Below are 12,577 nucleotides of genomic sequence, written 5' to 3'. Positions count from 1 at the left end.
GAGTATTGTTATTTGGTGTGCTTACAATATGTTGTATACATGAACCTTAGAAAGCAATGGGATGTTCCCGGTGTCACATGAAATATTAACCTCTACATTGCAGATCAAGTCACGGAAATGCCGTCATAGTTAAATTAACGTGAAGGGCTCTGGCCACTTCAAAATTCTATAACAGGTTTCGGTGATTTACCCTTGCGACACTATGCACGTAAGACTGGATGCTGTCTTCTAGCTGATAATTTCCCTTTTTTGGCCACGAGTGTGGTCTGATGTGGCTGATGACTGTATTCAACTAAGCCTACAAGAAAAACGCCCTTCCCTCCATATTTTTAGAAACCACAATGAGCCAGTAAATTACACATTGGCTACCTTCAATGCTACGAAAATGGGACAAAAACTGAATACACGGACAACGCTATTAGGGATATCATCAATTCAGAAATGGCTGATACTGCGATCGGAAGACGAGAAAAGAAATGAACATGCTTCACTCCAATGTACACTCGTATAGAAGGTCGCAAGCATGTTCAGCAAATAAAAGCCCCATCTCAAGGCAGCACAATCATCAACTCTTGGCAGATTCACGGCTGCGTACTATTCCCCATGGCCAGACTGCGAAGCTGAGTGAGTGCTTCGATGATGATATTATCAGCATCTGAATCGTGCAGAATATCGTCGTCCTCATCCAGGCAGGCCCTTCCTTCCAGTGTCTTATCCAAACTGCGATTAATGCGCTCCATCTCCTCAATCAGATGTTTCTGCTGCAAGACAAAGTGATTTGTCAGGTTGAGGATGCGGTCACCGGCCTCCATACACGCTTTCATCTCTTCGCCTTGGCGTTCGGTGAGCATACCGAAGGCAGAGTCCTATATGCATTAGTTTCACTCATCATCGAGTGCTGATGTGGAGGTAGGTCAAAGGATAATTCTCACAATATGACGGATCCATAATTTTCCAGTAGATGGAAAGGGAGTACCAGACACGTAGGGTGAGTAAAGGTTGATGGTTGTGCAGATAATGCAGTCGGCTTGGTTACAGGCGGCTGCTGCGACGCCGGTGGCATTGTTTACTATTGCGTTGGGGCAGGGTCCTGTTGCCAAGTTCAAGGGAGCACACCTTTTCTTCTCACATTTGTTGTCTCTATTGTCATTACATTCGTGGCGAGGTGCGTTGGTCGCCATGATGATTAAAAAAGATTGGAGGAAGTTGCGAGTTGGGGGATAGGAAGTTGAAGAAGAGCATGAAGAGAAAGAGTTGATTGAATGGAAGAACGAGGCTAATGACATACAGTAGTTTGGTCAGACTAAAGAACTTGATATCTTTCTGTATTCCCTATATTCTATATTTCGATTCTATACTTCTCTTGACACTTGGACTTACACTAATATACTTACGGTTAGTATGTGCATATAACGCTAAACCTGAACAGGGAATTGGCTTAACGACTTTCAGGACTGCAGAACTTGAGGACTTGGCTTAAATTTCACAGAATTTCTCTCCACATGTCATCCTCATCCTCATCACAGAAAATGGCTACGAATATTAGATGGCGCGGGGCCACACTAGTCGATATCAAGCAAGTGTGCGAAATCGGCAACTTCCACATCGCGAATAGCTGCTGCACATTGGAAACCACCCCACTACCAGTGTCCTACTATGAAGAGAAACTAAGGGATCTCAACGCAAGAGGTCTACCATTCTTTGTTCTCGTCACCGATCTAGATAAATGGATAGACGGATCAAACCTGATCCTTGGCTATTGCTACCTATCCCCGTTTGGAGGCCATTTGTTGTCTTATGCGTCTACTGTCCAGTTGTCGATATATATATGTCAAAGCTATATGAAAACTGACGTTGGGCATAGATTTTTGGAAGAGGTTTTGATACTGGTTGCGTTTGGCAAAGTCATGCACAACTGTGTGGAGCGTGTCGGTGACATTGCCAGGATTGGGGCTGGTAGTGCCCTGGGGCTTGTGAACCAATCGCCTCTTTACAATATTATTGCTATTGTTGCTGTTGATCCGAAAGACCCTGATGAGGGGAACAGGCTTAAGGATATGCTTCTTTCGCTGAAGTTCGTGGAGAAGGGACGGATGGAGAAAGTTGCGATGAAGAAGGGTCGGTTGTAAGTTTTCTCTTTCGTTCTCTTTCTCACATAGCTGCCTAGGTGATATTTCCTTTACTGATACCTTCAAGTCTTGATACCATTTATCTCCAATGGACAGCGCCGGAGAGAGTGAGGGATGCGAGGTGAGATTGTGATGATCAAATGTCGGAGGAACGGAGGATTGACATTTCGCTTTCATTGTCAGATTCACATAGAAGCATGAAATTCTATGGCCAAAGCCCCTATTCTCTCCATCAGTCATTCCACTGCGTTTGCGCTTCATGTCGACATACATCCCCTGAACCCGAGATAAGTAGTCAGTAAGGGCGCATTCCAAGGTTGGAAGAGCGATGGGGAAAAGAAATAGCATGAGTAATAGAAAGAGAAACAACTCACAGTGAAGCCCCTTACAAGGGTCTCCAATTGTCCTTTTGTACCGCCCCAATAATCCCCCGGACAATGCTGTTGAACTGATTGTAACTCATTTGGTCCACATTGTCATATTCCTGGAGCTGCAAATCAATGAAGGTAGCCAGTACAGGAAGGTCCCATTCCACCTCATGCAGCATGATCTTAGTGGCGGAAAGATAGCTGAACCCAACTGTCAAGCGCTGACAAATGATTACCTGGTCACGCCAGGCATCGACGTATTGGTCAACCCCCCGAAACTGGCACCGGCGCATATTCCACAGCTTGAGCAGCTCCGTGGTTATGCTGCTCACCTCGGAGCTCTTCTTTTGGTTCATGTCGAGGCTCTGAATTACCTGGTAAGTTGTGTCGGTGAATTCGAGACGCGTCTGATCCTTTTTGTAGTAGGAAGTAAAGTTCTCATCGACATTCTGGACCAGCCACTTGCAGACGAAACGTGACCACTTTGCCCAGTTGTTGTACATGGGATGGTTTTCATCGGGACGTGGGACGGTGCTCGATGTGAGGTCGCTCAGGTTGCGAGCACAGAGCGAGATTTGGATACAACTTCCCCAGTGATAGATGTCGTTGGCGTTAGAGAGCCGTTTAATAGGTGGAATTATGATATGACGAAACTCGGGGAGCCGGTCTGCTTGGGTGGGCCCTGAGGGAACTGGAGGAGGATCCATACTTGGAAGGGAAGCCAACACCATGAGTGATTGGAGCGAGGTAATGGCCAGAAGATTTCTTTAATAAAGAGTTTGAAGAAGAGGATGCAAGAAAAAAAGTGAGAGTAGAGATGAAAAAAGCCAAGAGAGTATTGATTTGAAATGAGAGAACTGAAAAAAGGTGAGTGTTTTGAAGTTGTGGGATCAGGAGCCATCAACCTTTCCATCAAAAATCACTGAATTGTCATTTTCTTCTCGAGCCCTTTGAACTGTCACTGAATATCTTTTCCTTGCAATAAACCACCATGTGAGTTCAATTATCAGGAAACAACCGACAACCACACATGTATAATTCATGTTCGATGCTGAATATGTTAGCCTGGATCTTGGGACTGCACAAAACAGCAGTACATACCCGTTGCTGGCATTTGATATGGAAATGAGAAGAAAACAATGGCAAAGATCAACCACGCAACCGAGACGATATTCACGGTCATGCCTATTGTATGACCCATGAAGAATGGACCACGATGCATCGTCTGACGCCGAAGAAGAACGTTGGTCAGGATCGGCACAAGGAAAGCAAAATTGTTGATTGTTCTGAACTTATTAGCACCGAGCCATTGCTAACCACTGGGTCCGTTCAAGGTCAAGGCAGGTGAACATACACCGCAGAACTCATCATTGCATTAAATGCCGTGCTCGAGCCCAGATATATACACCCGAGAAGTGCCACAATAACAGCAACACACAGCTGGGCGTTGAACGGTGATCCTAGGCGATGGTTGACTCGCGCCAATATCTTCGAGAATGGAAGACCTTCATCGCGCGCAAAAGCCCACAAGACTCGCCCAGTGCCTATTGAGATCAGAGGGAGTCGTCAACATACAGCAAGGACCACTCACTCAATTGCGTGCCAATCATGCATGGTCCCAGCACTATCCAAATCATGAATACCAGGCCGAACGCGCCTCCTCTGGTGGAAGTTGCCTGCCAGAACAGTTCGGCGAGCGGAAGTCCAGTGCTCGTATCACCTAGGCTCCCATAATCTTGGACCGAGAACATGAGACTGAGGAGATATGACAACCCGTTGACAAACGCAATTGATAGGGTTATGGCTATCAATGCCGTCAGCTAGGGTGCATGCATGAACCATGATGCAGTCAACATACCTAGTCCCAATGGTGCGTTCACTCCAGGCTGCAAGAACTGTCAGACATGGATCATATATAATTCTAAATTGACTCACATTGGGCATCTCTTCCGTGATGTGCTGCGAATTGTTAGCACTACATCCGGTTTCGAGGTCTCACCATAAAATAACATACCGAAATCCCATCTAGGCCTCCAAGGGAATACAGTGGATTCACTAGGCCGGTAATGAAACACATGACGTTGTTTTCCCAGCCTGTCTTGTTAATCCACGTGCGAAACACAAACTTGCTATCGTTGTGAGCAGGTGCCGAAGCAGCAACAACGACCGTAATGATAAACCACGCCAACTGCAGAAAAATCACTATTCCCACGATTTAGTCAAATAAGAGAATGGACAACAAGGGTAACAAACATGAGAACTTGTTGATCATGGGGATAAATCTATTACCAAACATGACAACCGCGGAACTGCATATGTTGAGGATCTGATATGCCACAAATACCATCCATGGTTTCACCACCAACTCATCATGATAAAGAGCAATCGACGCCATTACGGTGGTGGCATATAGTAAATTGGTTGACGCAGTCGTGAGGATCCCTGACCGAGGTTAGCTTTATGCTTTGTAAAGGGGGTTTTTACGCAACCCACATCCAAATACAGTGCACCACCCCGTTGTAAAGCTCAACAAACTGTTATATCGCTTTGGCGCAATGGCTGCAATCCAATGGTACATACCTCCTTCAACGGGATATGCCGATACAAACTCGGCAAGTGATGCGCCGACGAATGACTGAAGGATAAAAACGAGAATGAAGCCATATATCACTGGATATCCGCAACAGTCAGTTGAAGATCACATCGTCGACGAGGAAGTCCTCAATCACTGACATGCGCCGGGTCCACCTGCATTGATTGCAGTTATTAACCCTAGCCCAAGACCTAATCATATTACATGTTAGACCCTTCTCAACAATCGCACGATTCACTGACCAGTCCACGAATTAGTGCAATTGGCAGCGAGTCCGATCAAACTCCAAATAGAAAAATGCCGTTTCAATTCCTGTTTATGCCCTTGTTCACCGTCAACCTTGATTCCAAACAAGCGACCAAAAATACCAACCCATCTGAGCCAACCGCAGCTCGTCTTCATTCTGCACTTTGATAACCGTGGTATTGAGCTGAGAACCCGACGCCAAAATAGCTGTGATATCACTCATGATGCAAGACAATATCCAAAGGGTAAATAAAAGAGGGGAGCGAAACGCACCCCAAAGCACATTTAAATAAGATCAAGCTATCTGTCAATCATTTGCAATTTCTTATCCGGACATCCTGGACACATTGCTGTGTTCACAGGCTAGATAAACGGGGGTTGTGGGCGCGGCGGCGTATCAGAATGCGGAATGTCCCAACGCTAGGACCCCCGCTCCGGCGATCGTGCACTTCACCGGCGCAATACTGCATGGGGTGGCATGAGAAAGTTGTATCTGGGCTGCGAGGATGCTTGGCGAGGTAAAAGCTTCATGGGATTTGGTGTTACTTGGCTGCGGGTGGATTGAAACACGATAACGATAATACGCAAGCCATGAGACGGTATTACAAGGGCCTGAATGTATTGCGGAGAAAGTATGGAGATTATTACTGTGCATGTCCGTTTGGCGAGTCCACCATATATATGAATTATTATAAGACCAACCTCACATCCTTTCTATATAGATCTTACCATGGATATATTAATCCGCCCAGGTTTTATCTATGGGGGATAAAGACACTGTCAGCTCATACATATAACAACGACTAAAAGGAAATATGGTGTGAACTCAAATGGATTAATGCTTTCGCAACGGATGAAGGGTTGACAAGCCCAGACAGCCTGAAGACAACGCCAATGATGCCCACAGACGCTCAACGAAATCGGCAAAATTCAATCGGAGATACGACCAGGAGATACGACCGGGATATTCAGAGAGGGGACTCCGGGCAAGCTGCATCGATTCGGCGCGCGATGATGTCAAGAATCTTAACCCCCTCGACCCACTGCACGCGCTCCCAGGGCCGCTTGAGACCATAGTGATCGAGGAACTGGGTCCATCCACCGTACGACTCGCAGATCTCCCATTGCGCGTGGGTGAGTTTTGGGCCTGGTGTGGTTAGTTTCTGTCTTCCTGACATGGAGTGAGAGAAAACGGGCAGAGGTACACATGAAATCCCATCGCTGGTGGTACGCGATATCTTCCGGTATATTTGAATCTGATGAATCCATCTTGTGCGATTCGATTGGTTGGGGGATGTGGATAGAAAAAGGTCATGCGTGATGCGGGATATTTGAGGTGCAGATGCAGAATGCCCGGCTGGTGAGTGGACTGTCTGAAACTGAACTGATGGTTGGACAAAGTCGAGGCTGTTGACATGCACATGGGATGGGCACGTGAGTTGCTCATGCGAGAGGTACATAGCATAGAAAGGCGGTCATAGGGATATGCTGTGACTGTGAGGCAATGTCTTCGTTTGTGGATACATACATATATACATAGAACTAGTGACAAGTAACATGAGGCCCAATCAGAGTAAATGGATAACAAGCCACTGAAAAGTGGCCATTCAACTTTGGGCCGGAAATTCCTGGATCAATAATGCCCGTGAGATATAATAGCATATTGCTCATACCTAAGAACTGGATTATGTTTACTTGACTCAAAGGTTAAAGATTCATTGGACTTGGGTCAAATATCCTTCAGTGTGACCACCGCCTTTTCTGCCATTTTCAGACCCATTGTTCAGACCATTGGCCATGTTTTCGTGTTCAGCACAGATTCTGCAGCATTGCAATTAATTGAACCACAGCCAAACAACGCCGCCTTCGACTAAGGGCGTTAATTGGCACATCTTTCAACTGGAAATTCAGCGCTTAAGATCATGAGAATGTTTCCTCTCCAACATTATAGATCTCCAAGATCGTTCAGCCACGTTCTTGTTGCGAACTGTACCAGTTTACACATCTCAAAGGTCTTTCCATTTGTATTGAGTGAAATCAAGACAAATTCTCTCGATAACTGCAACTCGTCTTCAAAGTAATCGCTGGCCGACTGAATATCCCCCTGCGAATCCTCCTCGAAATCCGAGAGAGAGAAAAGTTGAGGAAGTATAAATTTCTTGATGATTAAAGAAGATTTCCATGGAGATGACTTTGGTCGCAGATGGCCTTACAGGATTGCTTCAGGAAAGTGGGTTGAGTAAAAAGGAGAGAAGACGAGAATAGGAAGATCAAAAAAGCAAACATTGTCAGGTGACCAAAACAATTCGATGTTCACGATGTGCACAGTGCTTTGTCCCTTGTTTAATGATATCCCGCCCCCACAGTCAAGGCTGAAACCAGGGTCCAAAATATGAAACAAACATTAATCTTGACCCCTGACATCAATCCCACGTTGCATTCTTATAGGATACAGCTAAGCATCGCCCCCAACAGGGTCTCTGCATAACAAGCTCCTTTTAGCAGATTCACTTACCCAAAACGTGATATGGTCTTTTCAAGTGTAATGATTGGCGCCCCACATTAATATTGGGGTAATTAATGCACGATGTTCGTTGCCGTTACATTGTCGGTTTTAAATATAGTAAATATACCAATCCCCTGATTAGGCAAGTGAGTGCGAGGCAGTATATAAATGACCTCGGAATCCTTCGAAAATGAAAGCAACAGAGCAACAAAGCAACATCTACCATGCACCTCGTCGCAGCAACCCTCCTCTCCCTTGGCCTCGCCTCGGCCTATGAGATCCCCGACAACCTAAAGCAAATCTATAACAAGCACAAGGTAAAACCTACACCGATCTTGGGATCCTCTGCAAAAGACTAACAACCTAGTCCGGAAAATGCAACAACAAACTCGCAAGCGGCTTCAGTGATGGCATCAGCGGCGCCCACACCTTCGCCTACTGTGGCGACATCTCTAACGCCATCTACCTTCACAGCTCAGCAAACGGCGGTCAATACGACAACATGGACGTCGACTGCGATGGACTGAATGATAAAGGCGGGGACTGCGGTACCGATGAGACTGGGCAGGGCGAAACCGCATTCAAGGATCAGTTGAGCCAATATGGTATCAAAGATCTGGACGCGAATATTCATCCCTATGTCGTGTTCGGAAATACCAAGTTCGATCCGCAACAGTACGGCATGGAGCCGTTGAGTGTGATGGCTGTTGTTTGTAACAACCAGGTGGTGAGTGCCAGTTTTGTTTCAAACGGGGTGAGCGATGGATGAAGCTTATTTTGGTTCTTCTTTAGTTGTATGGAATCTGGGGTGATACCAATGGTGCAGATTCAACCGGTGAAGCCTCGATTTCGTTGGCTCAGATGTGTTTCCCTAATGATGGTATCAATGGTAACAATGGTCACGGCGAGGAGGATGTGTTGTACATTGGTTTCACTGGAAAGAATACAACGCCTGGTAAAAATGCGGATTGGAAGGCTGGGAATCGTGATGCTTTCGAGGCGAGTATCAAGAGTCTTGGTGATAAGCTTGTTGCTGGTCTTTCGGCTTAAGGTTCAGGGGTGAAGCACTATATGCCCATGTCTTGGCTCTAATTTGAGACCTTGGTTCGCGTTCTCCAGTTCACTGCGGCAGTTTTGTTTGCATAGCATATATAGCACAGCGCGTTACGCACCACATAGGCCATTCCGGCATCGAAGGAATAAATCGTTGGAGATTGACACAACACACAATTGAGAGAAAAAAAAATACTCTGCCTTGATTTGTGATATCATTTAATATCATTTCAAGGAGACTTCTCGGAGATCAAGAACCATCCATTGGTGATTGGTGAATTGAAGTGTAAACTGGCGACTTTGGGAAACTGAACCCATGTCAACTCAAAAAGAAAGTCTAACCTCGGAAGATAAACTACAATATTGAATATTATTTTAGTATTACTTACTAGAGGCTAGTGAACGCAGATCAATTCTACTGTACGGAGTAATCGAATCCAAAATCTCAATTTCTCCATCGATTCGAATCCCGTGTGGGTTCGTTACATCATCGTCGATTCCCCGTTCCTGATCTCCCGCAACCACCATCGCGGGACCTGGCGATCGACCGATCGATCGCAAAGTAGTTCGCAACTTGTAATGCCGATCGAAGTTTAGCTACTGGATGAGAAAGGCAGCTTTAACTTGAATCTACGGTTCGTTCACTCACGTCTCGGCAGTGACCATGGACTGGCTCTTGAGAAAAAAAAAAAAAAAAAAAATAAAAAGATCCAATAGCCTCAGGTGGCCTGGATTCTTTGAAGACTTCGATCGATGTGATCTCATGCTATTAAAAGGAGGCCCGAGCCCAACTAGCTGGTGATCTCTGGTTCTCGCTTGACTATTACTATATTTATATACTGGAGCTGTCGCAATGGAACCTCCAACAATCCCCGACCATCGTCCTCACAAGATTCACACCATACCAATGGATGACATCAATGGCCCGGCCTTGAAAGGTTCCGCGCAAAACTCTCTAAGGTCGGATTCACCAGCTGCACAAGCTTATGAACCACAAGCCTTTGGTCAGCCCTCGATCGGGAGACCACCGATGGGATCGCGACAACGATCGAGTAGCTCACGGCCGCAATCGCGACCTCATAGCGCCCTCAATAATATCTACCCAAAGGAACACAACGGCTACGGATATCCAAACGGTGATCAACCTTCTCGTCAGCCCTCTATAGACCAGGAATCTGTCGCGGAATCAACAGACACCCTAGACTTAGGCCACCAATCGATCGGCCGACTACATGCACCTTCGCGCAGTGAAAATCGCCTCTCGATCTCAAGCAACAACTTTGACCAACGGTCGCTCAGCAACTTGTCCATCGACCAACAATCGATTGGAACTCAGTCTCTAGGCCACCACTCCATAGGCGGGACGCCAGGTGGTTATTACTCGTAAGGAAATTGAAACCCGCATTCCCACACGTCCGCGCTAATCACAGTTGCAGTTCACCAGCATCGCCCACCGGGCTCCACTCATCCGCTTCTAACAAATCTCTCCGACGGAATTTCATTGCCAACGAACTGCCAGTCCTGCAACAGAAAAATCCAAACGAAGGTAATGAGCAATTCCACCCAATCATCGAAGAAAATGAAGAAGCGTCCTTCGACCTGGTCGCGCCGTACGAAGGCGATGCTGCGCCTCTACACTCACTCGAGCGCCAGGCAGATTTGATGTTTAGCGCAGAGCACATGCTGGCAATCTTGAATAACCCGCGATATCTGGCGCGATTCCGCGAGTTCCTTGCCCAAGAGCGCCCAGGCTCGTTCTCGACACTGACATATTATCTGAATGCCTCGAAAGCGCTAAAGGCGATCGAATATGCGAATGCGCTGGTGCGATTGGCCGTTGATGTGCCGACTGCTGGAATCGAGACTGCCGAGGCACCCGTTGGACCAACTGTCAATATGGCGTTGGAAAAACGTGTCCAAGCCGCGCTGGATGCGTTAACCGCAGAGGAATTGCCGGCATATATAACCTCAACTTGTATTAATATTACTGGCAAGGTTGTTGAGGAGCGCGTGCGTGGGACTCTACCCGATAAGTTCCAGGGAACAGCCGATGCGCTAGCTGAAGTGTTTTGTTTGACGGATCCATCACGACCTGATAATCCTATCATTTTTGCTTCTGGAGGTAAGTTTTGGACCATGTATTGATCTGAATAAGCGCTAACACTGCCAGAATTCCACCGCACAACACAATACGGCATGGACTACGTTCTCGGTCGCAATTGTCGCTTCCTTCAGGGCCCAAAGACAAACCCTAACAGTGTACGACGGATCCGCGAAGCTCTCAAAGCAGGCCGCCACCACTCCGAGCTCTTCCTCAACTAGTAAGTCTATCCCCATTGAAAACCGACGAGGCAGCATCTAACACCGTCAGTCGCCGCGACGGCTCTCCATTCATGAACCTCCTGCAAATGGCACCCTTATGCGACAGCCGCGGGAACATCCGCTACTTCATCGGCGCGCAAATCGACGTCTCCGGCCTCGCAATGGAAGGCGCACAAATGGAATCTCTCCAAAACATCCAAGTCCAAAAAGAAAATCCCGAAACAGGCGGCGTAATAACCAAAGAATCGAAATCCGAGTTCCAGGAACTAGGTGAATTATTCAGTCCGCGCGAATTACAAAACGTCCGTGAACACGGCGGAAACCTCTTCCAGCCGATTGTCAATGAAGACCCGCATCATCGCCTATTCCTCCAGGATTCAGATAGTTCAGATACCGAGAGTGAACACCCTGCGGCATCGAGTCGGACCGCGTCGGTACCAGAGCCTACTGCGGGTCTGTCTCTGACAGGTGTTTATAGAAATGTACGTTTCGCCACGCCACTCTTTTTATACAAGTCTGACGCAAAATCTAGTACCTCCTCGTCCGCCCCTACCCATCCCTCCGAATTCTCTTTACATCCCCATCCCTCCAGATCCCAGGAATGCTACAATCCTCCTTCTTGAATCGCATTGGCGACGCGGGCTCGAAGCGCGGTGGCATCCTTAATGCCATGATAGCTGGTCGCAGTGTCACTGCTCGTGTCAAGTGGGTCACGAAGGTTGGTAGTGACCAGGGACGGAATCGGTGGATCCATTGTACGCCGTTGCTGGCGACTAATGGGCAGATTGGTGTTTGGATGATTCTTGTCATTGAGGATGATGAGGTGGATTCCATTAAGTGGCAGGGGAATTATCCGGCCAACTATTAGGATATACTAATTCGATGAGATGACTTGGTTAAAAGAACATGGGGAGATATATTATCTTTTTTCATTGCATTGGATTCGATGTTGGATTTGATTGGTTGGATTGTGTAAGGCTAGAGCTAGAGCTATTCCCCGTTAGTGCGGCCGTATCCATGGATTTGGGTTAGCGCGTAGTTTATTTCGTGGATTTGGTCAGATGGTATCCTGATTGGGGTCACCTCAAGGTAAGATAGGTCACTGGTAGCTGTGGTTATGGATATTGATTTGGAGATCGAGGATAAGATGGATTTATAAGGCACTACATATCCCGCAATCAGTGTTCTCGAACTAATCGCATCGAGTAATTCAAACAATGCTCGTGTCACATTAAACTTTCCGAACCTTAACCCCACGAATTGATATATGTTGATGTCATGATCCAAAGAAGTTCAATGTTCATAAATATGACCCACGTCCCTTGATTGATAGATCAAGCATAAAACTTTTCGCCTCATC

At 46.7% G+C, this 12,577-nt stretch overlaps 8 protein-coding genes across 8 annotated transcripts; 3 read left to right on the top strand and 5 right to left on the bottom strand.

The window, feature by feature from the left end:
• Positions 1–581: 581 nt before the first annotated feature.
• Positions 582–1,181, bottom strand: N7529_006158 (uncharacterized protein; the record flags this gene model as incomplete). Its single annotated transcript, XM_057241685.1, has 2 exons — positions 582–866; positions 933–1,181. 2 exons carry the CDS (start codon positions 1,179–1,181, stop codon positions 582–584), a joined length of 534 nt encoding a protein of 177 aa, XP_057097044.1.
• A 348-nt stretch (positions 1,182–1,529) lies between these two features.
• N7529_006157 (GNAT family N-acetyltransferase) lies at positions 1,530–2,254 on the top strand (the record flags this gene model as incomplete). The annotated part of the gene is made up of 2 exons (XM_057241684.1): positions 1,530–2,125; positions 2,197–2,254. The coding sequence occupies 2 exons, from the start codon at positions 1,530–1,532 to the stop codon at positions 2,252–2,254; spliced, it is 654 nt and encodes a 217-aa protein (XP_057097043.1).
• A 260-nt stretch (positions 2,255–2,514) lies between these two features.
• N7529_006156 (uncharacterized protein) lies at positions 2,515–3,204 on the bottom strand (the record flags this gene model as incomplete). The annotated part of the gene is made up of 1 exon (XM_057241683.1): positions 2,515–3,204. The coding sequence occupies one exon, from the start codon at positions 3,202–3,204 to the stop codon at positions 2,515–2,517; it is 690 nt and encodes a 229-aa protein (XP_057097042.1).
• Positions 3,205–3,557: 353 nt separating this feature from the next.
• Positions 3,558–5,251, bottom strand: N7529_006155 (uncharacterized protein; the record flags this gene model as incomplete). The annotated part of the gene is made up of 9 exons (XM_057241682.1): positions 3,558–3,783; positions 3,852–4,041; positions 4,089–4,301; positions 4,356–4,383; positions 4,433–4,456; positions 4,512–4,699; positions 4,751–4,939; positions 4,991–5,132; positions 5,231–5,251. The coding sequence occupies 9 exons, from the start codon at positions 5,249–5,251 to the stop codon at positions 3,558–3,560; spliced, it is 1,221 nt and encodes a 406-aa protein (XP_057097041.1).
• Positions 5,252–5,324: 73 nt separating this feature from the next.
• Positions 5,325–5,559, bottom strand: N7529_006154 (Amino acid/polyamine transporter I; the record flags this gene model as incomplete). The annotated part of the gene is given in 2 exon segments (XM_057241681.1): positions 5,325–5,466; positions 5,477–5,559. 2 exon segments carry the CDS (start codon positions 5,557–5,559, stop codon positions 5,325–5,327), a joined length of 225 nt encoding a protein of 74 aa, XP_057097040.1.
• Positions 5,560–6,304: 745 nt separating this feature from the next.
• On the bottom strand, positions 6,305–6,605 carry N7529_006153 (uncharacterized protein; the record flags this gene model as incomplete). The annotated part of the gene is made up of 2 exons (XM_057241680.1): positions 6,305–6,483; positions 6,542–6,605. 2 exons carry the CDS (start codon positions 6,603–6,605, stop codon positions 6,305–6,307), a joined length of 243 nt encoding a protein of 80 aa, XP_057097039.1.
• A 1,461-nt stretch (positions 6,606–8,066) lies between these two features.
• N7529_006152 (glycoside hydrolase family 75 protein) lies at positions 8,067–8,892 on the top strand (the record flags this gene model as incomplete). The annotated part of the gene is made up of 3 exons (XM_057241679.1): positions 8,067–8,159; positions 8,210–8,569; positions 8,635–8,892. 3 exons carry the CDS (start codon positions 8,067–8,069, stop codon positions 8,890–8,892), a joined length of 711 nt encoding a protein of 236 aa, XP_057097038.1.
• Positions 8,893–9,802: 910 nt separating this feature from the next.
• On the top strand, positions 9,803–12,085 carry N7529_006151 (PAS-associated C-terminal; the record flags this gene model as incomplete). The annotated part of the gene is made up of 5 exons (XM_057241678.1): positions 9,803–10,278; positions 10,332–11,017; positions 11,066–11,216; positions 11,267–11,699; positions 11,750–12,085. 5 exons carry the CDS (start codon positions 9,803–9,805, stop codon positions 12,083–12,085), a joined length of 2,082 nt encoding a protein of 693 aa, XP_057097037.1.
• Between the last annotated feature and the right edge of the window lie 492 nt (positions 12,086–12,577).

This window comes from Penicillium soppii (genome assembly GCF_028829465.1).
Source record: "Penicillium soppii strain IBT 18220 chromosome Unknown utg000005l, whole genome shotgun sequence".
Taxonomy (NCBI): domain Eukaryota; kingdom Fungi; phylum Ascomycota; class Eurotiomycetes; order Eurotiales; family Aspergillaceae; genus Penicillium; species Penicillium soppii.
This window is presented reverse-complemented; position numbering and strand designations above follow the sequence as displayed.